This window comes from Cherax quadricarinatus, unplaced genomic scaffold (genome assembly GCF_038502225.1).
Source record: "Cherax quadricarinatus isolate ZL_2023a unplaced genomic scaffold, ASM3850222v1 Contig5, whole genome shotgun sequence".
NCBI lineage: Eukaryota > Metazoa > Arthropoda > Malacostraca > Decapoda > Parastacidae > Cherax > Cherax quadricarinatus.
In genome coordinates, this window is record NW_027195031.1 from 79,177 (window position 1) to 107,075 (window position 27,899).

A 27,899-nucleotide genomic window follows, 5' to 3' on the forward strand; every position below is an offset into this window, starting at 1 on the left:
TTAACAGCAGTTAATGAACTTACTGCTCCTATGTTAAATATCTTGTCTTGGTTATATAAAATCCATTGTAAACTCACTGTATATTTACAAATCAATAAATTCACAAAATTTACAAATCAATAAATACCTTTAAAATAGTCATTTTCTTGAGTCAAAAAAGTTTATATACATTATATACCAATGTGCACTGTACACTATAACCAACAGTAAACTGGGAATACTTTTAAATTTTAAAGCTCTTTTAAGCTTTAATAATTATTAGTGATAATGCTGGAAATTCTAAAAGACAGCTGAGTGATTATCATTAATTTTATATTTAGGAGAAGTAACGAACCCACAGTTACTGAATGAATGATGGTGAATGCACTTCCTTTTAATAAGTCACCCACCCTGTTGGGAAAGGACAAGTAAGCCAAATAAATTAAAATTCCTCATAGTGCAGTATTTTGTTTTTCAGTGTTAAATATAAATGCAAAAAAAGTACTCTCTATGTAATTATACAATCTTCATCTAGTTATGAAGACCTTCCCCTAATCCTGCAAGCTAAAAGTAAAATTATATAACATTTTGTCATACCTTAGCATGCAACTTCATCATCTTCAGTGTCATCATCACTACCAAACACTTCCTCACACTCACCCACACCACCAAACGTCTCAGTTAAGTTGGGTGCTGTTGCCCAGAATCTTCTCGAAGCTGCTTGTGCCTCGGCTGCAACCTCTGCTTGGAAGCCAATATTTAGACCTGCAGAAAACAGCTGCATGCGCTCATCCAAGGTTTCTGTTTGTCGAGTAGGAGCACCGATGGTACTCCAGTCTATCTGGGAAGAACTATCATCTATCTCTTCATTATGGACAAACTCTTCATCCTTTATTACATTAGGAGTTGGAATGTTCATTTCCCATACAGATTCAGTGCTAAATTCAGTCTCAAGAGCAACAGCCATGCCTTTATGTACTGCATCACCAGTAGTAATATCACAGGTCACAGCCTGAGAATCTCTCTCTACATTACCAGTCTCTCCCTCAGGAAGACCTGCACTACTTACTTCATTATAGTGTTTTATACTTCTGTCTTCCTGCTCAAACAGATTGTGCTTATTCACTGTATTTTTGTGAGATGCAGGCAGGCAGAAAATGTGCTTTTTGTCTTCTTGGTACTTATTATTCTCATTATTTTCTAGCTTGACATCTACAAATGCTGTCACATCTAAATGACTTTCAAAAGGTTTTAAACATGTAACAGAGAATACGGTTCTTCTTTCTTCTTCTTCATCCTCTTTTTTTTGTCTATTCTCATCCTCATCTAACTCCTGCTCTAGCTTTCTATAGAGTTTCAATCTCTCTCTATTGCTATCTACTTCCTCTCCGTTTTCTAGCTCAGATTCACACCCTCTTATAAGTTTTAGCTCAGAAGATTCTATACAGCTATCTGTAACAATACTCTTGCACATTATTCTTTCTTTTGTTTCTTCTTCTTCTCTCTTCACTTGTTGAAGAGCCTCAGGTATATCATCACTTCTATCATCAAAATTCTCTGGACGCTGGCATTTAGTTTGCTGTTCAGTCTTTGAGTTGTCTACATCAACAACCTGGAAAAATTTAAAAGTTGTAGCTTGGAAAGTACATTTTTTTTTTTTTTCAACAAGTCGGCCATCTCCCACTGAGGCAGGGTGACCCAAAAAAGAAAGAAAATCCCCAAAAAGAAAATACTTTCATCATTATTCAACACTTTCACCACACTCACACATTATCACTGTTTTTGCAGAGGTGCTCAGAATACAACAGTTTAGAAGCATACACATATAAAGATACTGTACACAACATATCCCTCCAAACTGCCAATATCCCAAACCCCTCCTTTAAAGTGCTGGCATTGTACTTCCCATTTCCAGGACTCAACTCCGGCTATATGAAAATAATCGGTTTCCCTGAATCCTTTCACTAAATATTACCCTGCTCACACCCCAACAGATCATCAGGTCCCAAGTACCGTTTGTCTCCATTCACTCCTATCTAACACGCTCACGCACACTTGCTGGAAGTCCAAGCCCTTTGCCCACAAAACCTCCTTTACCCCCTCTCTCCAACCCTTTCGAGGACGACCCCTACCCCGCCTTCCTTCCCCTATAGATTTAAATGCTTTCCATGTCATTCTACTTTGATCCATTCTCTCTAAATGACCAAACCACCTCAACAACCCCTCTTCTGCCCTCTGACTAATACTTTTATTAACTCCACACCTTTTCCTAATTTCCACACTCCGAATTTTCTGCATAATATTTACACCACACAGTGCCCTTACACAGGACATCTCCACTGCCTCCAACCGTCTCCTCGCTGCTGCATTTACCACCCAAGCTTCAGACCCATATAAGAGTGTTGGTACTACTATACTTTCATACATTCCCTTCTTTGCCTCCATAGATAACGTTTTTTGACTCCACATATACCTCAATGCACCACTCACCTTTTTTCCCTCATCAATTCTATGATTAACCTCATCCTTCATAAATCCATCCGCCAACACGTCAACTCCCAAGTATCTGAAAACATTCACTTCTTCCATACTCCTCCTCCCCAATTTGATATCCAATTTTTCTTCATCTAAATCATTTGATACCCTCATCACCTTACTCTTTTCTATGTTCACTTTCAACTTTCTACCTTTACACACATTCCCAAACTCATCCACTAACCTTTGCAATTTTTCTTTAGAATCTCCCATAAGCACAGTATCATCAGCAAAAAGTAACTGTGTCAATTCCCATTTTGAATTTGATTCCCCAAAATTTAATCCCACCCCTCTCCCGAACACCCTAGCATTTACTTCCTTTACAACCCCATCTATAAATATATTAAACAACCATGGTGACATTACACATCCCTGTCTAAGACCTACTTTTACCGGGAAGTAGTCTCCCTCTCTTCTACACACCCTAACCTGAGCCTCACTATCCTCATAAAAACTCTTTACAGCATTTAATAACTTACCACCTATTCCATATACGTACTTGCAACATCTGCCACATTGCTCCTCTATCCACTCTATCATATGCCTTTTCTAAATCCATAAATGCAATAAAAACTTCCCTACCTTTATCTAAATACTGTTCACAATTTGCTTCAATGTAAACACTTGATCTACACATCCCCTACCCACTCTGAAACCTCCTTGCTCATCCGCAATCCTACATTCTGTCTCACCTCTAATTCTTTCAATTATAACCCTACCGTACACTTTTCCTGGTATACTCAGTAAACTTATTCCTCTATAATTTTTACAGTCTCTTTTGTCCCCTTTCCCTTTATATAAAGGGACTATACATGCTCTCCGCCAATCCCTAGGTACCTTCCCCTCTTCATACATTTATTAAACAAAAGTACCAACCACTCCAACACTATATCCCCCCCTGCTTTTAACATTTCTGTCATGATCCCATCAGTTCCAGCTGCTTTACCCCTTTTCATTCTACATAATGCCTCACGTACCTCCCCCACACTTACATTCTGCTCTTCTTCACTCCTAAAAGATGGTATACCTCCCTGACCAGTGCATGAAATTACTGCCTCACTTTCTTCCTTAACATTTAAAAGTTCCTCAAAATATTCTCGCCATCTACCAAATACATGTACCTCCATCTCCCCATCTACTAACTCCCCTACTCTGTTTTTAACTGACAAATCCATACTTTCCCTAGGCTTTCTTAACTTGTTTAACTCACTCCAAAGTTTTTTCTTATTTTCATTAAAATTTCTTGACAGTGCCTCTCCCACTGCTCTCTTTTTGCACTCTCTCACCACTCTCTTTACCTTTCTTTTACTCTCCATATACTCTGCTCTTCTTATAACACTTCTGCTTTGTAAAAACCTCTCATAAGCTACCTTTTTCTCTTATCACACCCTTTACTTCATCATTCCACCAATCACTCCTCTTTCCTCCTGCCCCCACCCTCCTATAACCACAAACTTCTGCCCCACATTCTAATACTGCATTTTTAAAACTATTCCAATCGTCTTCAACCCCCCCACTACTCATCTTTGCACTAGCCCACCTTTCTGCCAATAGTCGCTTATATCTCACCCGAACTTCCTCCTCCCTTAGTTTATACACTTTCACCTCCCTCTTACTTGTTGTTGCCACCTTCCTCTTTTCCCATCTACCTCTTACTCTAACTGTAGCTACAACTAAATAATGATCCGATATATCAGTTGCCCCTCTATAAACATGTACATCCTGGAGCCTACCCATCAACCTTTTATCCACCAATACATAATCTAATAAACTACTTTCATTACGTGCTACATCATACCTTGTATATTTATTTATCCTCTTTTTCATAAAATATGTATTACTTATTACCAAATCTCTTTCTACACATAGCTCAATTAAAGACTCCCCATCTACATTTACCCCTGGCACCCCAAATTTACCTACTACTCCCTCCATAACATTTTTACCCACTTTAGCATTGAAATCCCCAACCACCATTACTCTCACACTTGATTCAAAACTCCCCACGCATTCACTCAACATTTCCCAAAATCTCTCTCTCTCCTCTACACTTCTCTCTTCTCCAGGTGCATACACACTTATTATAACCCACTTTTCACATCCAATATTTATTTTACTCCACATAATCCTTGAATTAATACATTTATAGTCCCTCTTTTCCTGCCATAGCTTATCCTTCAACATTATTGCTACTCCTTCTTTAGCTCTAACTCTATTTGAAACCCCTGACCTAATCCCATTTATTCCTCTCCATTGAAACTCTCCCACCCCCTTCAGCTTTGTTTCACTTAAAGCCAGGACATCCAGCTTCTTCTCATTCATAACATCCACAATCATCTCTTTCTTATCATTTGCACAACATCCATGCACATTCAGACTTCCCACTTTGACAATTTTCTTCTTCTTATTCTTTTTTAGTAATCTTTACAGGAAAAGGGGTTACTAGCCCATTGTTCCCGGCATTTTAGTTGACTTTTACAACACGCATGGCTTACAGAGGAAAGATTCTTATTCCACTTCCCTATGGATATAAAAGGAAAAGTAATAAGACCAAGAACTATTAAGATAAAATCAAAGAAAACTCAGATGAGTGTGTATAAATAAATGTGTACACGTATGTGTAGTGTGACCTAAGTGTAAGTAGAAGTAGCAAGACATACCTGTAATCTTGCATATTTATGAGACAGAAAGTACATATCAATACAAATTTAAATTTCACCCTACAATAAGGTGAATGCAAAATATGAGTGAGATGCTATATGGGTTGGCAAAGCTAGCCCAACTCTATTCCTACTTTCTCATGTGCATAAGGTATCAGAGCTTAAAAAATATGTTAGTAAAGTTAAGAATGAAATCAAGGATCATACAAATACTTATGATACAGCAACCAATGCAAATGTTCAATCTGTCAGACACTGCAACACAAGGGTATCTTGGTACAGACCTGCAATCAACTTCGACAACTTCCACTAGTAAGAGCGGCTGGATTTGAGAGGGACCTGACCTCTCAGCATCTGAGTTCTTACCTCTCCTAGTGGCCTACGTCTCACCTCTTGACGCTATAAAAAGCTCCATCCTGTCACTTCATCTCCATATTGTTTCACACTATGAAACAATGCTCTTCTCCAGACTGAGGGACTGACCACCTCAAAACTTTAAGGGTGATGGACTGATTACATCGTCTTCAAGTATCTTCTGCTTCTATCAACTTTTCTGTACTTGACTGAAGAAGCCTACTGTGTAGGCGAAACGTTTCATAATAAAGATACCTAACTGTTGCATATGTGTCTTACCTAACAACCTGTCGGTATTTTATACCATTTTAATGTTCAATCATTGATATATATTATAAACAACAACGGGCCGAAGACTGATCCCTGTGGAACGCCACTTGTTACTGATCCCCACTCGGATTTAACCCCATTTATGGACACTCTCTGCTTCCTGTCTGTCAGCCATGACTCGATCCACGAGAGCACCCTTCCCCCAATGCCGTGAGCTGCTGCTTTCTTCAACAGTCTTTGGTGCGGAACTCTATCAAATGCCTTACTAAAATCTAAGTAAATAATATCAAATTCTTTATCGTGGTCAACAGCCTCAAAAGCTTTACTTCAGGGGTAATAATTTGCTAGACCTAGTCTTGTCAAATAAGGAAACACTCATGAATAATCTGGAGATCACTGAAGAGCTTGGCGCAAGTGATCACAAATCCATCACCTTTAGCATTAATTGGGAATGCGAGAATAATGATAATACAGTAAAAATCCCCGATTTTCGTTCTGCCGATTATAATGGACTTAGAGAACATCTGTCTAATCTTGATTGGGGTTATCTAGCTAATGATTTTATTGACGATAATCATACTTATGAATATGAAGGGATCTGCTTTTATGATTGCTTTCTTAATAATGTACACAGTGCCCAGAGTATATACATTCCCCAGAGAGAAATTAGGTCTAATAATAACGATCCCAAATGGGTTAACAGGAGGCTAAAGCATCTATTAGGGGAGAAAAGGGGAATTTATAGGCGCATCAGAAGAGGAGAGGTTAACCTTACTGACCAATATGTTCAGCTTAAAAGAGAAGTAAAAGGCGATTAGAAAGGCTAAACGTGACTATGAAATTAGAGTTGCTAATGAATCAAAGACTAATCCAAAGGGGTTCTTTCAAGTGTATAGGACGAAGGTGAAGGAAAAAGTAGGACCTCTGAAATCTGGGAATGGACAGCTGACGGATAATGACCTGGAAATGTGTTCCTTATTTAATGACTATTTTTTGTCAGTTTTTACACAGGAAGATGTAAATGAGATTCCAGTAATTAACAATTATTTAGTTCCTGATGAATTTAAGTTAACTAATATTACTGTCACGAGGGACATGGTTATTAAACAGATAGACAAACTGAAACAAAATAAGTCCCCGGGACCCGATGAGTTGTTTTCAAGGGTACTTAAGGAATGCAAGATGGAGCTTAGTCAGCCATTAACGAGTGTATTCAATGCGTCCATCCTTACCAGTGTTGTGCCAGAGATGTGGAAGATGGCTAATGTGGTTCCTATATTCAAATCAGGGGATAAGTCCACTCCTTCAAATTACCGTCCAATAAGCCTGACATCTATAGTGGGCAAGTTATTAGAATCAATTATAGCTGACATTATCAGAAGTCACCTTGAAGAGCATAACTTGATAAATGAATCTCAGCATGGATTCACGAGAGGTCGTTCCTGCCTGACAAACTTACTGACGTTCTTCAATAGAACATTTGAGGCAGTTGACAGTGATAAGGAATATGATATTGTTTATTTGGATTTTAGTAAAGCCTTCGACAGAGTACCTCACAAGAGACTTAAGAAAAGTGGCAGCTCATGGTATAGGAGGTAAAGTTCTAGCATGGATTGAGGCATGGCTTACCAATAGAAAGCAGAGAGTTACCATTAATGGAGTGAAATCTGAATGGGGATTAGTCACTAGTGGCGTTCCACAAGGATCAGTTTTAGGCCCTCTCTTGTTCATAATTTACATTAATGACCTTGATGAAGGGATTACTAGTGACATGAGTAAGTTTGCTGATGATACAAAGATAGGCCGTATAATTCACTCTGAGGAGGATATCAATGAACTCCAGGACGATCTGAACAAATTAATGTCTTGGTCTGAGAAATGGCAGATGAAGTTTAATGTGGATAAGTATAAGGTACTTGCCCTTGGTAATGAAAATAACCCTCGAAGCTATAATCTAGGTGAAGTAGAGCTTGGTCATTCAGAATGTGAAAAAGACTTGGGAGTCATGGTAAGCAGAAATCTAAAGCCAAGACAGCAGTGCCTCAGTGTGCGCAACAAGGCCAACAGATTACTTGGATTTATCTCAAGAAGTATAAGTAACAGAAGTCCAAAAGTTATTTTACAGCTCTATACATCACTAGTGAGGCCTCATTTAGATTATGCTGCTCAGTTTTGGTCCCCTTACTACAGGATGGACATAGACTCATTAGAGAACATACAGAGAAGAATGACTAAAATGATTTACTGTGTAAGGAACCTCCCGTATGAAGATAGACTTAAAGCCTTAAATCTCCACTCTCTGGAGAGGTGTAGAATGAGGGGAGATATCATTGAAGTGTATAAGTGGATGATGGGCATAAACAAGGGAGACATTAATAAAGTACTGAGGGTGTCAAACCAGGTAAGAACCAGGAATAATGGATTTAAGTTGGATAAATTTAGATTTAGAAAGGACATAGGTAAGTACTGGTTTTCTAACAGAGTTGTAGATGCGTGGAACAGTCTTCCCAGTGGGGTGATAGAGGTTAGGACCTTGGGTAGCTTTAAGAAGAGACTGGACAAATATATGAGTGGGAGGGGCTGGGTTTGATTGGTGTCAAGGGGTACGGGAGTTATTTCTTGAGTATCTTTAGATAGATGTCGTTTTGATAAGGACCTGCCTCGTATGGGCCAGTAGGCCTTCTGCAGTGTTCCTACATTCTTATGTTCTTATGTTCTTAAATGTGGTATACATAGTACTTAGAATACAATATACGTATACACTTTATCCTTTCATCCAAACATGATCCATCTTCGGTCAAGTAAACCCTTCCTGCATGGAAATGACACTGCACAAGATTAGACATATCTCCAAAGAAGGCAGAAAAGGATAATGTATGAGAGTATAGTGGTACAAACACTTATATGGGCGCAAATCATGGATTATGAATGTTGCAGTGAGGAGGAGGTTGGAGGCAGCGGAGATATCGTGTCTAAGGGCAATGTGTGGTGTAAATGTTATGCAGAGAATTCATAGCTTGGAGATTAGGAGGAGGTGAGTGAGAGGGTTCAGGAGGGGGTTGCTGGGGTGGTTTAGACATTTAGAAATGATGGCGCAAAATAGAATGACTTAGAGGGTGCATAAATCTGTAGTGGACAGAAGGCAGGAAAGGGATCACCCTAGGAAAAGTTGTAGGGAAGAGATAAAGGAGGCTTTGTGTGCTTGGACATCCAGCAGATGTGTGTGAGCGTCTTAGATAGAAATGAGAAGAGGCAAATGGTTTTTGAGACTTGAGCTGTTGGAATGTGAACACTAACATTTTGAGAAGGGATTCAGAGAAACAGGTCAGTCAGACTTGAGTCCTAGAGGTGGGAAGTATAATACTTGCACTGTGAAGGAAGGGTGGGGATATCTGCAGTTTGAAGGGGCATTTAAACTGCATTATCTGCACACCTCTGGCAAGACAGTGAATGATGGTGAAATGTTTCATTTTTATTTTTGGGGGGTCACCCTACCTCATTGTGAGATGGCCAGTGTGTTATAAAAAATCTTCAAAAAGAAGTGGTAATCACTTTATCACTGAGATATGGGGCTTCTAACAGGAAAGATCTGGAAACAGAACTTTTGCTCATGGCTTCATCAGCAGCACTGTCTGTGACCCAACATTTTCTTTTCCACAGCTCCAGTAATTTATGAATAAATATTTCCTTACCTCCCTCAAAGCTGGATCTTTCCTATTAAAAAGCCCTATACCACACTGGTAAAGCGCTGGACCTGCCACCACTAGGGGCCAAGGTTCGAGGCTCCTGTCTATCTTTCTGTTTATTCATTGATAGCCATTTGTTACTACTTAAACTGAGTTCATAATTAAACATGATAAAGTATTAGCATTGCTTATCATCTCTTGCAAAAATGATGTTGAAAAACTAACCTGTGCCTTCTTTGTGTGCTGTCTACTCAAAGCAGCCATCTCCCGTTGTTCCCACATCTTCCTTCGCTTTAGCAGGATTGGCTCTAACTCATTAAGTACTCTTTTTCCCTGCGCCTTTTGTTGCCTCAGCATTTGTCGTTCTTTTTTTATATCTGCTGTCCAGAAGTCATCATTATAATCTTCTTTCTGCCTGTCACTATACTCCTGATGAATGTATGCCTCAAACACTTCATCCTCTATCACAGGTTCTTCTATGCTACATATCACAGTAACAGGAATCTTTTCTTTCTGGGAAGAAATATTATCATCAGTGGTTTTGCACTGGTCTTCTAACTTTGGAATGACTTTGCTATCATTCATTCCATATTTTCTGTCAACTCTTGCTTCAGTTTCTTCTAAACATCCTTGGCACAAACTTAGCACAGTTTTTAATGCATTTAATTGTTCACTAACATACTCATATGAGGGTAACACCTCATGTTGTTTTTGTTCCAAATCTTCGGAGAAATTACTCAAAATATTTTCATTTTCAAACTTATTTTCAAGATCCTGTACTCTGAACAATGCAGACTGCATATGTAAACTCAAGCTATGTATGGCTATATACACATCCCTTTTCTTGTCTTCAAAACTTTTGGGTTTTCTTTCCTCTTGTCTGTCTTGTAGCCAAAATGATCTGGTGTACTCAAGACTGTTCTGTAGGTATTTGGTTTTACTCTTAACCTGAGCAACTTGTCTGCTGGAGAATAACTGACAGCGAACATCACAGAGTTCAGTTAACATCACTGGCTTGTGAATACACAGAAGCAGCTCTGTCAAAACAGCTGAAAGCTGAAGTTTCATGATAGCCACCCATTTCTGTTGAAAATATTAAATGAATAACTACAAAACAGAACTGTATTCAATACCATAACTTAAAAATTTATTAAATTAACTCAAGACCAGACATGCAGAGGGATTGAGTCAAGCAAAACAGAAAGTTATATTTATGTTCTCTTATGGTATGATTAACCCCTTGACTGTCGCAGCCCCCAATCCTGAGGTGTCTCCTGGTGTCGCAAAATTTCAAAAAAAAAAAAAAAAAAATTATTTTTTATTATGAAATGATAGAGAATCTTTTTCCGATTGTAATGATACCAAAAAAACGAAATTTGATGGAAAACTGACGGAATTACGCTCTCGCAAAGTTAGTGACCTTGGTGATATTTACAAATCGGCGATTTCGCCCACTTTGAGCCCTATTTTCGGCTAATTCCATTGTTTCAGTCGACCAAATTCATAGCTATTTCTTTAGAACTCCATTTTTTCTATCAATTGAGTACAAGAAACTGCCCATTTGCCAATTTCAACTACCCAATAACGTGGTCAGAAATTTGCAATTTGGCCAATTTCACGAAAATTAAAAAATATGACAATTTCAAAATAAGGTCCAGAATGAACAATGCAGACATTCCTGGCTCTAAAATAACATTTTCTTTTTTCATCAGTCATGTCTCCAGGCCCCTCTGATATTACTCTTGCTTTCTATTTTGAATTTTTATTCAAACAAAAAATAGAAGATTTACTATTATGCAGACTGCTGCAATACTGTAATAATTGTATAAATAACATCAACCCATTCATGACTGCATATTAGAATGGCTAGTTGGACATTTATTGGACAATGACATCATTTGTTTACTTTTGAACATCGGCAAAAATCAAACATTTCCCCTACTTTGAGTTCCATTTCCAGGTTCTTTTTATAGTAAAATCAATCAAAATTACCTCTATTTCTATATTTTCCATTCTATCAAATGAGACCAAGAAAACGAGAATACAACCATAAATAATATACAAAAATACAGTGGACCCCCGGTTCGCGATACTAATCCGTTCCTGAGAGCTCATCATAAACCAAAAATATCGGAAAGCGAATCAATTTTCCCCGTAAGAAATAATGGAAATCAAATTAATCCATGCAAGACACCCAAAAGTATGAAAAAAAAACTTTTACCACATGAAATATTAAGTTTAATGCAATAGAATAGTAATTACAATAACAATAATAACAATAAAAACAATAAATAACGAAAGAATAATTGACACTTACCTTTAATGAAGATCTGGTGATGATTGATGGGATGGGAGGAGGGGAGAGGGTGGATGGTGTTAGCATTTAGAAGGGAAATCCCCCTCCATTACAACTTGAGGTAGCAAGTCCTTTTCCGGGGTTACTTCCCTTCTTCTTTTAATGCCACTAGGACCAGCTTGAGAGTCACTGGACTTCTGTCGCACAACATAACTGGCAGCCTCACCATGCCTAATCACACTATGTATACCACTACGATTCTTAAATCTTTCAAACCAACCTTTGCTGGCCTTAAATTCACTCACATCGCCACTAGTTGCAGGCATTTTTTTTACCAAATCGTCATGCAACTGCCTAGCCTTTTCACAAATGATTGCTTGAGAGATGCTATCTCCTACTATCTGTTTTTCATTTATCCACACCAATAACAGTCTCTCAACATTTTCTAACACTTGCGGTCGCTGTTTCATAATCACAGTTGCACCTTTTGCAAGAACAGCTTCCTTGATTGCCATTTTCTTGCTCACTATAGTAGAGATGGTTGATTGGGGTTTACTATACAACCTGACCAGCTCCGACACACGCACTCCACTTTCGTACTTTGCAATTATCTCTTTCTTCATTTCAACAGTCATTAGCACCCTTGGTCTCAAAGGGTTGGCACTGAGAGCTTTCTTGGGGACCATGGCGACTTATTTTGCAAAAACAGGCACCAAAAACAGTGATAATATGGATAATATGGAATGTACCGAATGTATCCTTAGATGCGCGCACACTGGCTGTCTTGTAAACACTGGCACACACGGGGCAGTTCAGGCCACACATGGACACGTCTCATATGAACCACATCGCATACCGGGTTTTGTATCAGGAAGCGAGGCAAATTTTCTGCGATATAATGCATTGGTTACCGGATTTATCAGATACCGACAGCATCGCGAACAGGGGGTCCACTGTAGACCACAAAGTCGGCATTTTAATTAAAAAAAAACGGTCAGAGTTTTTTTTTCTCATTATGCACTGCATGCTCCAGGATTTTTTTAATATGGTGCACACTGACCACACAGACCCATTCTCTCACATGTGGGCCTACCAGCTTTCTCCTCCTTGATTCGAAGCCGCTAGAATTTATGAGTATATATACGTCAAACACGGTACCTCGTAAGACGTATATATACGACCGTGACAGTCAAAGGGTTAAATAAAAACATTGTATAGTAGCCTAAAGAGCACTGTCCAGCCAAGATATAGAAAAACTGTCAATCTGATAGTAAAAGAATGTGAATAACTTTAACTAAGACTTAAGGCATTATGATACTTGATAAATTGTCACTCTAAGAATACTTTTAACTTGTAATTTGGGCTACTTATTGTTTATATATTAGGTACAATACGCACTCATTTATTAATTACAAATAGCAAATCCACAGGATTTTTACAAAATGTAGGCACTGTGGGACACACATCAATATTGAAAATAGCTCCTTGACAATTTAACTAATTTTTTTTATTCCCCCCCAAAAATTGCCCTTCCTTAGATAATTGCCATCCCCCTTTACAATAATATAAGAAATGTAAACATAAATAAAATTACCCGAGAAATATGAAGCATTACCTTCAGGAAAGTGATACATTCAGTATTGCAAGCAGTTTTGTTAAGTTCACTTGCTTCCACCTGATCAAATAGTTGCTTCATACAAGGGTACTCTGGGGTACACTCTCCAAGGTACTGATGGTTCTCACGAAGAATATGTTCCAGTAACTTTAGAACAGATATGAGAGCAGAACAAAGGTTGGAACACTGTGGAAACTCAGCATTCTCACAAAGTGTGGCAGGATACGATCCTTGTGCCCTACAGAAAATGAAATATATGTTACTATAATACAGTATCGTTAAAATAAAAAATTAATATTAACAAAACCTAGTTTGATAGTATTATGATGTAAGGAATTGAGGTGCTCACAGTCTCCTATCTCAGAGAATCTCACAAATATGAAATAACTTGAAAAACGAATGTCCCTTTTACAGCATACATATGTCTTCCCAGATGCAATTCCCTCTTCCTTGCACCTCCCTTTCTCTTAGCACTGCTGAGCACTTCTACCTACTCTATGTACATAGTCCAAAAGACTGTCTAAAATATGGCATGCATCTGTGTATTCTTATAAAAATCTACAGCAAATAGAGCTGACTCACATGGGATTAGCAATATTATTTGTGAATATAATAAAAATAGGTAGAAGGTTGGTAAACAGCAACCACCCAGGGAGGTACTACCATCCTGCCAAGTGAGTGTAAAACAAAAGCCTGTAACTGTTTTACATGATGGTAGGATTGCTGGTGTCCATTTTTCTGTCTCATAAACATGCAAGATTTCAGGTACGTCTTGCTACTTCTACTTACACTTAGGTCACACTACATATACATGTACAAGCATATATATACACACCCCTCTGAGTTTTCTAATATTTTCTTACTAGTTTTTGTTCTTGTTTATTTCCTCTTACCTCCATGGGGAAGTGGAACAGAATTCTTCCTCCGTAAGCTATGCGTCTTATAGGAGGAGGCTAAAATGCCAGGCGCAAGGGGCTAGTAACCCCTTCTCCTGTATATATTACTAAATGTAAAAGGAGAAACTTTCATTTTTCCTTTTGGACCACCCTGCCTCGGTGGGATACGGCCGGTGCGTTGAAAGAAAAGAAAAATAGGTAGTAGGCTGGTAAACAGCAACCACCCAGGGAGGTACTACCGTCCTGCCAAGTGAGTGTAAAACAAAAGCCTGTAATTGTTTTACATAATGGTAGGATTGCTGGTGTCTTTTGTCTGTCTCACAAATATGCAAGATTACAGGTACGTCATGCTACTTCTACTTACACTTAGGTCACACTACACATACAAGTACACATTTATTTATACACACTCAACCGAGTTTTCTTTGATTTTATCTTAATAGTTTTTGTTCTTATTACTTTTCTTTTTATATCCATGGGGGAAGTGGAATAAGAATCTTTCCTCCGTAAGCCATGCGTGTTGTAAAAGTCAACTAAAATGCCAGGAACAATGGGCTAGTAACCCCTTTTCCTGTAATGATTACTAAAAAGAATAAGAAGAATAAAACTGTCAAAGTAGGATGTCTGAATGTGCGGGGATGTTGTGCGAATGATAAGAAAGAGATGATTGTGGATGTTACAAATGAGAAGAAGCTGGATGTCCTGGCTTTAAGTGAAACAAAGCTGGAGGGGGTGGGAGAGTTTCAGTGGAGAGAAATAACTGTGATTGGGTTAGGGGTTTTGCAGTATTAGAATGTGGGGCAGAAGTTTGTGGTTATAGGAAGGTGGGTGCAGGAGGAAAGAGGAGTAATTGGTGGAATGATGAAGTAAAGGGTGTGATAAAAGAGAAAAAGGTAGCTTACGAGAGGTTTTTACAAAGCAAAAGTGTTATAAGAAGAGTAGGTATATGGAGAGTGAAAGAAAGGTGAAGAGAGTGGTGAAAGAGTGCAAAAGGAGAGCAGATGATAGAGTGGGAGAGACTACTTCCCAGTAAAAGTAGGTCTTAGACAGGGATGTGTAATGTCACCATGGTTGTTTAATATATTTATAGAAAGGGTTGTAAAAGAAGTAAATGCTAGAGTGTTTGGGAGAGGGGTGGGATTAAATTATGGGGAATCAAATACGAAATGGGAATTGACACAGTTACTTTTTGCTGATGATACTGTGCTTATGGGAGATTCTAAAGAAAAATTGCAAAGGTTAGTGGACGAGTTTGGGAGAGTGCGTGTAAATGTAGAAAATAGAAAGTGAACACAGAAAAGAGTAAGGTGATGAGGGTATCAAATGATTTAGATAAAGAAAAATTGAATATCAAATTGGAGGAGGAGGAGTATGGAAGAAGTGAATGTTTTCAGATATTTGGGAGTTGACGTGTCAGCGGATGGGTTTATGAAGGATGAGGTTAATCATAGAATTGATGAAGGAAAAAAGGTGAATGGTGCATTGAGGTATATGTGGAGGCAAAAAATGTTATCTATGGAGGCAAAGAAGGGAATGTATGAAAGTATAGTAGTACCAACACTCTTATATGGGCGTGAAGCTTGGATTGTAAATGCTGCAACGAGGAGGCGGTTGGAGGCAGTGAAGATGTCCTGTCTAAGAGCAATGTGTGGTGTAAATATTATGCAGAAAATTCGGAGTGTGGAAATTAGGAGAAGGTGTGGAGTTAATAAAAGTATTAGTCAGAGGGCTGAAGAGGGTTTGTTGAGGTGGTTTGGTCATTTAGAGAGAATGGATCAAACTAGAATGACATGGAGAGCGTATAAATCTGTAGGGGAAGGAAGGCGGGATAGGGGTCGTCCTCGAAAAGGTTGGAGGGAGGGGATAAAGGAGGTGTTGTGGGCGAGGGGTTTGGACTTCCAGCAAGCGTGCGTGAGCGTGTTAGATAGGAGTGAATGGAGACAAATGGTATTTGGGACCTGACAATCTTTTGGAGTGTGAGCAGGGTCATATTTAGTAAAGGGATTCTGGGAAACCGGTTATTTTATATAACCGGACTTAGTAAAGGGATTCAGGGAAACCGGTTATTTTATATAACCGGACTTAAGTCCTGGAAATGGGAAGTACAATGCCTGCACTCTAAAGGAGGGGTTTGGGATACTGGCAGTTTGGAGAGATATATTGTGTATTTTTATATGTATATACTTCTAAACTGTTGTATCTGGGCACCTCTGCAAAAATAGTGATTATGTATGAGTGAGGTGAAAGTGTTGAATAATGATGAAAGTATTTTCTTTTTGGGGATTTTCTTTCTTTTTGGGTCACCCTACCTCAGTGGGAGAAGGCCGACTTGTTGAAAAAAAAAAAAAAAAATTCTCCATGGGGAAGTGGAATAGAATTCTTACTCTACAACCCATGCATGTCATAAGATGCAGCTAAATTGCTGGGAGCAAGTAACCCTTTCTGTACATATTACTAAATTTAAAAATGGAAACTTTCGTTTTTCTTTTTGGGCTACCCTGCCTCAGTGGAATACGGCTGGTTTGTTGAAAAATAAAATTATTATTAATACTGTTCTTTCTTCAATAAGCCACATGAGTCGTAAGAGGTGAGTAAAACATCAGGAGCAAGGGGCTAGTAACCCCCTTCTCCTGCATAAATTTTTCATGTCACCCTGCCACGGTGGGTGACGGCTGGTATATTGAAAAAAAAAATAATAATTTTAATATTAAGAATTAAATAAAGCAACTTAAAATTAACTAAAAATTCTGAAAGCTATTCAGCCTTAATGTCTAATGAAATCATAATGACATGATTGTAAACAACTCACAGACCGGAGTAGGGTCCGAACCCATGGTGAGGCAGACCTGAAACTAGAAGGCCAGCCCAATGAGATTCATCAACTAGGTATATTTCTACACACACTAGCATAAGCAACACTGTGATCACCCATGGAACTTTTTACAGGTGAATCTCACACCAGCACAAGCTCTAGCTCAAGTGCCTACAAAGCTGTATAAATGATTCACAAAATCATAATGGCATGATTGAGGAGTGGGGTTCAAACTCATGTGACTTGTTCATCATGTGTAATTATGAATTCCTAAGTCATTCATATGGCTGTGAAATGATGTGACTGCAGCTTGCCACAAACATGCTAGTACGAGATTCATCTATAAAATCATGTACGTATTTGTGATCCAAGTTGGGCCCATGCTAACTTTCTTAGTGTGAACAGAAATACACCCAGCTGAATGAATTTTATTAGCAGGCTTGGTACAGTGAATAGTGCACTGGCCTTCTAGCTTTAAGACTGGCTTGGTATGAATTCAACTTTCCCTCCTTCCTTTTGTGAGATGTTATTTATGTTCAACCTGTTTGATAACAATAAAAATGAATGATGGTGAATGTGTTTCCTTCTTTGGGTGACCCTGCCATGGCATGAGATGACCGTTGATGTAAAAACAAAAAGTACATCTATATTGAAAAGACAATTAAATGTAATTAGTCAAAAACTAGCTCTGAAACTAATGCTCACAATACAAAACCCTTGCTGATAAGATCCACCTCCTGCAGAAGTCGCAGAGATCTCGAAGCAGTGCTACTGATCTCTTTCATCAGCAATACAAATCGTTTTATATCACGCGTGAGAAGGAAATAACGAATAAATGCAGGGCTGAAAAAAAAGAAAGATTTTTTATCTGAACTTAAATAATGCACTTCTAAATACTGTACTAAATGTCAATCTATTTGTAAATACATTCCACAGACAGCACTGAATGACCATACAAGTTTAGCTTTTTATGTGAATATAGTCTGGATTAGTGCAATTTTTTAAAGTGTCCTTTGAATACCATTATTAGGACATACCACCTTTAAAACTATAGTAAATTATGCACATATATTGACATACTGTCAAAGGAATACCTGAGATAAAGCAAAATATAAACAAAGTGAATGAAAGTGAAAAGTGATATATATATATATCTGGTACTTCCTGGAAAAATTGTCTTAAAAGTAGAAAAAAATTATTACTGTACTGAATTTATAGAGAAGCACTAAACCTGTAGGAGTCATACAGCTCCTGGGGAATGAAAGGTAATTATGTTTGATTTGAGGAAGGGAAGGGTAGCTCCAACTCCTCAGGTCAAGAGCCCTACAAAAGCATCAAGACACACCCTTTCTAAACAATAACAATTGATACTCTGATAATTGTGGAGAGCATAATCTAATTAATTTTTAATAAGATGAAAAATTAGAAAATAAATAGACAAAACTCTCCACAGCAATATTCACTTGACTATACAATCTGATAAAAAAAAAAGGCTTCTTATGCTGCCATTTGTCTAATAACTTTTCAAACTCACATTAGAAAACCTATTTTAAAAAAAGGCAGCTTGTGAGAATAACTTCACAGTTCAAAATAGAAAAAACAGGTAAGAAAGGAGATTATGTAATAACGGCAAATGAAACCACAAACGCAGAAAGTAAAAACACAAACGACAAAATTCTTACTTTTCTGGACATAAAGTACAGTATATCATTACCATAATGAAAAATTTACTTACATTCCTTCCATAATCATACAAATGAGAAATGCAGAAATGATGGTACAGCTAAACCAGCTCTTGCATGATATATACAGTGGCAGCACCACACTCAGTAGAAGTGAGATGGATCTGCAAGACCAAAAAGTGAATATGGTCAACTGGTAACTCCTGAAGTTAACTTGTATCTAACCTTTACCAGACACACAAATCCATTAATTTTTCTTCAACTAATTCTCCTAAACAAAAAACTTAAAACTCTTGGATTATTTCTATTGCCATTTTGTTTAACTGTAAGACACAAAAAGTTTTATCTTGCATTTATTTTTCAATACTTTGTTACATTCATGTAATATATTCATTCAAGAGATAATGTGAAGTTGATGAATATGAGACAGAATACAACACAGGACTCATGGCTGTTGAGTCTCCACTTCTAGAATATGTAATAATAAGACTGAAAGAGTCACATTTCTGTGTTAAGAAAAAGAAGGAAAACATGCATAATAAAAAGCATAAATAATGCTGTACCTTTTACATCACACCTATTTCAACTATTGTACTCACCCAATGAATACAAAAGCCCTACAGTTGGAACCAGATGGAAGAGCAAGGGAGCCAGTATGATGAAGCTCCTCACCACCTGGCAGAAAGTGTTCAAGGACCAGCCAGTCATCATTAGTCACTAACTTGCTCTGGGCAATATACTCAGCAATATCCTTGTATCTATCATCCTGTAATGAAGTGTCATGAGTGTTATTATTAGGTAAATACTATTTGTTTTTCCTCTAACACTGTAAAATGTCATATAGATTAGGGCAACCATACGATGTGTAGTGTATTTCACGGATGATAATTTTTTAAATTTGTTTGCTTTCCAAAAAATGAATTTACATGCTCAATTCTACTATATAGCAAAATACATAATATAACAATAGCCACAATTTACTTGACACTGCCTTATAAATAAGCAATATTACTTTACATTAAAAGAAAAAACATTTATTTTGGTCAATCTTACCCTCCATTTTCCAAAAAGACTTTCATGAAGACTTGCCCACATTTCTTTCAGTAAATCCAGTGCTCCCTGCAATACATGTAATGGTGTACAGTTCCCCTTTCTGGGGTTTTGAAGTGGATATGAAAAGCTAACTACTGCATATTCTGCTTCAGTAACACTACTGACTCTCACACATTTAAGAAATAAGCAAAATAAGGGTGACTTCTCATAAATTTTCTTCAATTTTAAGCATAAATTATTTTTTTATAATTTATTATTTTTAACAATTTTTGTTTTTGCTAGATATTTGAAGATAGTTGTCACCTTATACTGAAAAATTCAGAAATGAGAGAAAATTAACATATTTTTATGACTAACTGAAATCATTGGGGAAATGACCTTCAAATCAACACTTGTCTTTAAAGTTGCATATAATATATATACTGCATTACAAAAAAAAATACTATACAGTATATCTTTTCTATAATTACACTTACGCTTTAAATGTCGTAGTATATTATGTGTGGGTGGGGGTGGCCTGGCATGGCTACCATACCTACCACACCTGATTTCTTACAATAAATATGTATTACTCATCTCCCCCTACATTAAGACTACAAATATTTTAAGGTAAGTAATGAGTGTTCTGTATGTGTATTTTACTTTTTTTTATTGCTTTTTAATGCCTAGTTCTATTGCTAACTTAATATATATTAGTGTAAACTTTTCCTGAACCTGTATTCCCTGGAACGCAGGCGGGAGAGATACATGATTATATACACCTGGAAAATCCCAGAGGGACTAGTACCGAACTTGCACATGAAAGTCACTCACTACGAAAGCAAAAGACTCGGCAGACGATGCAACATCCCCCCAATGAAAAGCAGGGGTGTCACTAGCACGTTAAGAGACAATACAATAAGTGTCAGGGGCCCGAGACTGTTCAACTGCCTCCCAGCATACATAAGGGGGATTACCAATAGACCCCTGGCTGTCTTCAAGCAGGCACTGGACAAGCACCAAAGTCGGTACCTGACCAGCCGGGCTGTGGCTCATACGTTGGATTGCGTGCAGCCAGCAGTAACAGCCTGGTTGATCAGGCTCTGATCCACCAGGAGGCCTGGTCACAGACCGGGCCATGGGGGCGTTGACCCCCAGAACTCTCTCCAGGTAAACCATTTCTCCTGTTTACTGTTCAATAAACATTTCCTATCACTGAATGTAACATTAACTGTGTCTCATTAACATAAGCATTTTCAAGTATTAATACATTATTGTTCAAACCTTTTTATTTTTACTGAAGACAACCTCTGTTGCATTTTCCCTGTAGTGCGAAGTTTTGAGCTGAGTAGATTCAAAGTCAGTGTAGCCTGTGTCAAGTAGATGCTGGTAAATTGCACTCCCCTGAATGAAAAAAATATTAAGCAATTTTTAGCATTTATTCTTGTTGAATTATGAACATAATCACGTAAGTGAATTTATTTAATTTTATACCTTATTAACATAATTACAATATTAAATAACTATAACCCAAGTCGATAATTCAGTGATGCAATGGATATAAGTCACTATGTCTGACTTTTTTAGGTTACCCTAGGTAATTTACACTAGGTAAGATAACTGTACTTATGTGTACCTGTGTCTCAATAAACTTGCTAATTTACCAGGCCCATGGGCTGGTAGGCAACACTCTTGCTTCACACGCTGAGTGTCTGTGGTTCAATCCCGGCAAGGGTGGAAACACAGGCTGTGTTTCCTTACACCTGTTGTCCTGTTCACCTAGCAAGTGAGTTATGTACCTTAGTGTTAGTTGACTGGTGTGGGTGTCATCCTGGGGGACAAGATTGAGGACCACAATGGAAATAAGACAGACAGTTCCTCGATGACGCACTGACTTTTTTGGTGTATCCTGGGTGGCTAACCCTCTGGGGTTAAAAATCTGAATAAAATCTTATCTTAGCAAGGGAATCACAGGTATGTCAGAGGGAAGGTTGACATCATGTAAGTAACACCCGCATCAGGAAATATCTGTCCTGTTTCCTGATGAATCTTTTCCATCTTATCCTGGTTGACAGCACAAAGAAGAAGCAGAAATGCTGAGAGTGAACACAAGAACAAGAAGTGACAGGAGATAAAATAAATCAATTTATTATTATTTTCAAGGGGGAAGTGCCAAACCCATACGGAATACAGCATTCAGAGGAACTGGAGCACAGATCTGATTCCCTAGATCAAGAGCCCCTCACCAGCATCAAGGAACTTCCCTTGAGAGAAGTTTAAGAAACACCAGGAGGAAGCTACATTAAAGCTTGGACTGTATCATATTACCAGCTTATTCAGCATTACAAGAGAGAGAGAGAGAGAGAGAGAGAGAGAGAGAGAGAGAGAGAGAGAGAGAGAGAGACAGAGAGAGAGACAGAGAGACAGAGACAGAGACAGAGACAGAGAGAGACAGAGAGAGAGAGACAGAGAGAGACAGAGAGAGAGAGAGAGAGAGAGAGAGAGAGAGAGAGAGAGAGAGAGAGAGAGAGAGAGAGAGACAGAGAGAGAGAGAGAGACAGAGAGAGAGAGACAGAGAGAGAGAGAGAGAGAGAGAGAGAGAGAGAGAGAGAGAGAGAGAGAGAGAGAGAGAGAGAGAGAGAGAGAGAGAGAGAGAGAGAGAGAGAGAGAGAGAGAGAGAGAGAGAGAGAGAGAGAGAGAGAGAGAGAGAGAGAGAGAGAGAGAGAGAGAGAGAGAGAGAGAGAGAGAGGGAATGAATATTAAGATGCAAGATGATGTAAGATGTTGCCACACCAATAATTGGCAATGTTGTGAAATATTCTTATATGTCATAAAAAATGTATTTAATGATATATCTTCGTGGCTTAAATTAAAATACGACCCTTCAAAAGTATTATATAATTTAATGAAATAAAGGTCAATAATAAGACCAGTTTGAATATATTTGCTATCTTACCTTTGCTAATAAGTATTAAAAGCGAAAACAAAAACTGAAAGATATAATTAAATATACCAGTTTAATCTATGGGAACCGAAGATAATTCTTCAAAACAGAAATACAAAATTACAATATCTGTTTACAATAATGTATTATCACTGATTTCATCATTGCTTAGTTAATTTTAAGCCAGCCCGTAATGCTATGCATAGTATAAGTGGCTTTGGCATGCTGCTCTTATCTGTATTTTTTGTACCTCTGTATGTATGCTCAAATTGTTAATAAATAAATAAATAAATGTTGTATTTACTGGGAAGCGCTAAAACCCCTGGAGCTTATACAGCGCCGGGAAAGGATTGTAATGAAGCTTGATCCAGGGAAGCGGAGGATGGCTCCAATTCTCTGGATCAGCAGCCCTTCATCAGCATCAAAAGCATAATATATTGCGTTCCATTGTATATGGCAAACCTCAAATATAACATCGTCATCCTCTTCTGTGTCAGCCATACTTCTTGTTGGGTTTGTAAGAGCTGTTGACGGCTCAGGCAGACCACCCATGCTTCTCTCTGTGTTTATTCAATTCAATTCAATTCAAACTTTATTCTCTGTAAGTATTACAATGCTGAGTTTACAGAATTTGGTTATTGTGTGGTTTACATGTAGTAAAATAATAATTACAGAGTGTACCACTAGAACGCCTAGCATGGCTAGGCATTTCGGGCAGACTTATATTAAATCTTAGGTTTAAAATGTTACAGAATTATGAGATAAGTTGGTATTATGGCTAAGTGACTAAAGACTAGTTGTGAGTTTAGCAATGTGAATGCTTTTGTTTTGGCACAGTACATAGTTTCAGTATTGGAGTATCACAGGCCAACTTATGACTAGTTAAGATTCATTATTTTGAGATTGAGATTAATATTTCTGTTTATGGTCAAATGGGTGAGTGAGTGTAAGTGTGAACCACCAGGTGGTATTAGTGTAGTTAGTTGACGGGGTGTATCAGGGAGATAAGATGTTTTCTGATGGTAGTTTTGAAGGTGATGAATGTGTCTGCAGTTTTGGAATTTTCAGGTAGGGTGTTCCAGATTTTAGGGCCTTTGACATACATTGAATTTTTGTAAAGGTTTAGTCGGACACGGGGAATGTCATAGAGATGTTTGTGTCTGGTGTTATGTTAGCACAGGCACCTCTGTGACCACAAATGCAAGTTTTTACAGACGAATCTGGAGTTTTGAGACTCTATGACCGCGGGTTCAATCCCGGCCGGGGGTATGGTTTATTTGCAATCGTGTCATTACGATTTCTTGAGTCATGTTGACGGCAGTGAAGGGACTTGAGCTAGAGTTCGTCACGGCCACGCTAGCTGGAGATTCGTCTGTAAAAACTTGCATTTCTGGTGTTATGCCTGTGGGTTCTGTCACAACTATCAAGAAAGCGTTTTAGGTCAAGGTTAATATTGGAATTTAAGGTCCTGTAGATGTAGATTGCACAGTAGTAAGTAAACAAACAAGCAAACGAGTAAGCAAGGGAAAAGTAAGCAAGCAAACAAGTAAGCAAGCAAACAAGCAAGCAACCAAGTAAGCAAGCAAGCGAAAAAGTAAGCAAGAAAACAAGTAATCAAGTAAGCAAGCACACAAGTAAGCAAGCAAATAAGCAAGCAAGCGAAAAAGTAAGCAAGCAAACAAGCAACAAACAAGTAAGCAAGCAAACCAGAAAATAAGTAAGCAAACAAGTAAGCAAGCAAGCGAAAAAGTAAGCAAGCAAACAAGTAAGCAAGCAAACAAGTAAGCAAGCAAACAAGTAAGCAAGCGAAAAAGTAAGCAAGCAAACAAGTAAGCAAGCAAACAAGTAAGCAAGCAAACAAACAAGTAAGCAAGCGAAAAAGTAAGCAAGCAAACAAGTAAGCAAGCGAAAAAGTAAGCAATCAAACAAGCAAACAAACAAGTAAGCAAGCAAACAAGAAAACAAGCAAGCAAACTAGTAAGCAAGCGAAAAAGCAAGCAAACAAGTAAGCAAGCAAACAAGTAAGCAAGCAAACAAGCAAGCGAAAAAAGTAAGCACGCAAACAAGCAAACAAACAAGTAAGCAAGCAAGCAAACAAGTAAGCAAGCAAACAAGAAAACAAGCAAACAAGTAAGCAAGCAAACAAGCAAGCGAGAAAGTAAGCAAGCAAACAAATAAGCAAGCAAACAAGTAAGCAAGCGAAAAAGTAAGCAAACAAACGAGTAAGCAAGCATGCAAGTAAACAAGCATGAAAGCAAACAAGCAAGCAAGCAAGTAATAATAATAATAATAATCTTTGTTTCTACAAGGGCATGATACAACTTGTACAGACCGTAGCTGACATCACTGACATACTATATAGAAAGCCCTTGATTATGCAGAGTTTTCGGTATTTAGGTACAGGTATACATTAGTTACACAAAATTAGGTGATTACAATCATCATACAGAGTAACATGTGTGTAAATTAACTAGGATTAGCAAAAAAAAAGTCAAACCAAGTGACTTATTTCTATTGGGTCCTTATAATATTTATTATTTAAAGCTTAGTTATATGATCCTATAAGATGTAAAAACTCAATGCGCATAAAAGTCCCTAAGATCTGGAATTCATTGCCTGAATCATCGACAGGTCCCATGTATGTCAATCTATGCAGAGCTATTGTAAAAAAAAAAAGCACCTCATCTCCCTAAGGGTCCGGGTTCGATTCCCGGCGAGGGTTGAAACATTGGGCGTGTTTCCTTACACTGGTTGTCTATGTTCAACCATCAGTGTATAAAATGGGTGCCTGGGTGTTAGTCAACTGGTGTGGGTCGCATCCTGGGACAAAATTGACCTAATTTGCGGAAAATACTCTGCATAACAAGGGGCTTTCTATATAGTAGTATGTCATTGATGTCAGCTATGGTCTGTATACCTAGTACATGTACTTGTAGAAATGAAGTTATTATTATTATTATTATTATTATTATTATTATTATTATTATTATTATTATTATTATTGTAAGACATGTCAACACCAGCTCATCTAGTTCTGTCTCTGTTCTTCTTCTTCCAGTCTTCATCCAACTCCCATAGAAAATTAATGAACAAAAAGGCACAATACCGTGATTGGAACAATACACATAACCCCAGATAGGAGAGAGAATCTTGTGACGACGTTTCTGTCCGACTTAAACCATTTGCAAGTCACAGTGGAAACATAAACACATATGCAGTTTAATGTGATCCTTTATTGACAAAGTTTCACCCACACAGTGGGCTTTTTCAAGTCACACACAGATCTACCTGGGGTGGAAGGTACGGGAGTATTTATAGTCATGTTCAGAATGTTGAGGTCAGGTGGAGAATGCTGCATCTGATGATCTACCGGGTGGGGTTATAGAGTCTTGGGTAGCTTGGCAGGGGTATTGGACAAGTTGTGAGTAGACCTTCTGCAGTGTTCTATGTTCTTATGTGGGATAGCGATGAAGAAGTTTCTTGGCGAGTGGTTCAGCTATGTTATAGAAGCCGTTGTTCTGGTTGAAATTGTTGGTTATAGAGATAAGCGATGATTCCAGGATTCTTCGGTATTGAGTGTTGTCTTCTGTGGCGATAAGTCTTGAGTTTCTGTAGTTAATTAAATGGTTGTGTGAATTGCGATGTTGTACACAGGCATTCCTTGTATCGTCAGTCCTGCTTGCATATTGGTGTTCTGAAATACGTGTTTGGAGGTCTCTTGATGTTTCGCCCACATAATTTGTTGCAGTCATTACAAGGGATTATGTGCAAGAAAGGTATAAAATACCGACAATATGAAAGTTAAGACACATGTGCAACATCTGGATATCTTTATTGTAGTAGACGTTTCGCCATCCAGTGGCTTTATCAATACAGATTCTAGGACATAATAGGAAGACAGTAGAACTATATACAAAAGATGAGGTAATCAGTCCCTCGGCCTTGGAGTTAGTGTTCACAGCATCGTGGTGGAGGAGAGTCTGGAGCAAAGGCAAGAAGACTGGCGCTTTTTATAGGCGTCAGTGAATGGGACGGGCAGCAGACGAGGGCAGTCACTGGTAGGCGGGATTCCCCAGTGGAAGTAGGTCCTTCCCAAAGAGATGGGTTAGTTGCAGCAGCCGTGAAGAAGGTCTTGTAGATGTCCTCTGAACCAAGATTCCATGATGTTGCAGTGTCTGACAAGTTGTGCAAGAAAGGTATAAAATACCGACAATATGAAAGTTAAGACACATGTGCAACATCTGGATATCTTTATTGTAGTAGACGTTTCGCCATCCAGTGGCTTTATCAATACAGATTCTAGGACATAATAGGAAGACAGTAGAACTATATACAAAAGATGAGGTAATCAGTCCCTCGGCCTTGGAGTTAGTGTTCACAGCATCGTGGTGGAGGAGAGTCTGGAGCAAAGGCAAGAAGACTGGCGCTTTTTATAGGCGTCAGTGAATGGGACGGGCAGCAGACGAGGGCAGTCACTGGTAGGCGGGATTCCCCAGTGGAAGTAGGTCCTTCCCAAAGAGATGGGTTAGTTGCAGCAGCCGTGAAGAAGGTCTTGTAGATGTCCTCTGAACCAAGATTCCATGATGTTGCAGTGTCTGACAAGTTGTGCAAGAAAGGTATAAAATACCGATAAAGCCACTGGATGGCGAAACGTCTACTACAATAAAGATATCCAGATGTTGCACATGTGTCTTAACTTTCATATTGTCGGTATTTTATACCTTTCTTGCACAACTTGTCAGACACTGCAACATCATGGAATCTTGGTTCAGAGGACATCTACAAGACCTTCTTCACGGCTGCTGCAACTAACCCATCTCTTTGGGAAGGACCTACTTCCACTGGGGAATCCCGCCTACCAGTGACTGCCCTCGTCTGCTGCCCGTCCCATTCACTGACGCCTATAAAAAGCGCCAGTCTTCTTGCCTTTGCTCCAGACTCTCCTCCACCACGATGCTGTGAACACTAACTCCAAGGCCGAGGGACTGATTACCTCATCTTTTGTATATAGTTCTACTGTCTTCCTATTATGTCCTAGAATCTGTATTGATAAAGCCACTGGATGGCGAAACGTCTACTACAATAAAGATATCCAGATGTTGCACATGTGTCTTAACTTTCATATTGTCGGTATTTTA

The 27,899-nt window shown here is 38.4% G+C and overlaps 1 protein-coding gene across 2 annotated transcripts; it reads right to left on the reverse strand.

Moving 5' to 3' along the window:
* Positions 1-65: 65 nt before the first annotated feature.
* LOC128693511 (vezatin) lies at positions 66-23,354 on the reverse strand. 2 transcript variants are annotated; one of them, XM_053783223.2, is made up of 9 exons: positions 23,224-23,354; positions 21,102-21,221; positions 19,839-19,904; positions 19,385-19,551; positions 18,839-18,949; positions 17,809-17,946; positions 13,396-13,633; positions 9,710-10,567; positions 66-1,591 (listed from the first exon to the last, which is right to left on the reverse strand). In XM_053783223.2, exons 1-9 carry the CDS (start codon positions 23,311-23,313, stop codon positions 578-580), a joined length of 2,802 nt encoding a protein of 933 aa, XP_053639198.2. In that variant the 5' UTR covers positions 23,314-23,354; the 3' UTR covers positions 66-577. The 2 variants fall into 2 exon arrangements, with proteins under 2 accessions (XP_053639198.2, XP_069935807.1); XM_070079706.1 differs by lacking the exon at positions 23,224-23,354 and adding an exon at positions 21,454-21,591 and having other exon boundaries at positions 443-1,591.
* Between the last annotated feature and the right edge of the window lie 4,545 nt (positions 23,355-27,899).

What these genes read in the sequence shown, in the direction of transcription:
- LOC128693511 (XM_053783223.2), bottom strand. Translation starts at nt 23,313, where the DNA reads ATGGGTGGTCTGCCTGAGCCGTCAACAGCTCTTACAAACCCAACAAGA. An exon ending in TGTATGATTATGGAAGGAAT is followed by an intron (nt 17,947 to 18,838) that starts GTAAGTAAATTT and finishes CTTTTTTTTCAG; the next exon opens with CCCTGCATTTATTCGTTATT. An exon ending in ATCAGCAAGGGTTTTGTATT is followed by an intron (nt 13,634 to 17,808) that starts GTGAGCATTAGT and finishes CATTTTCTGTAG; the next exon opens with GGCACAAGGATCGTATCCTG.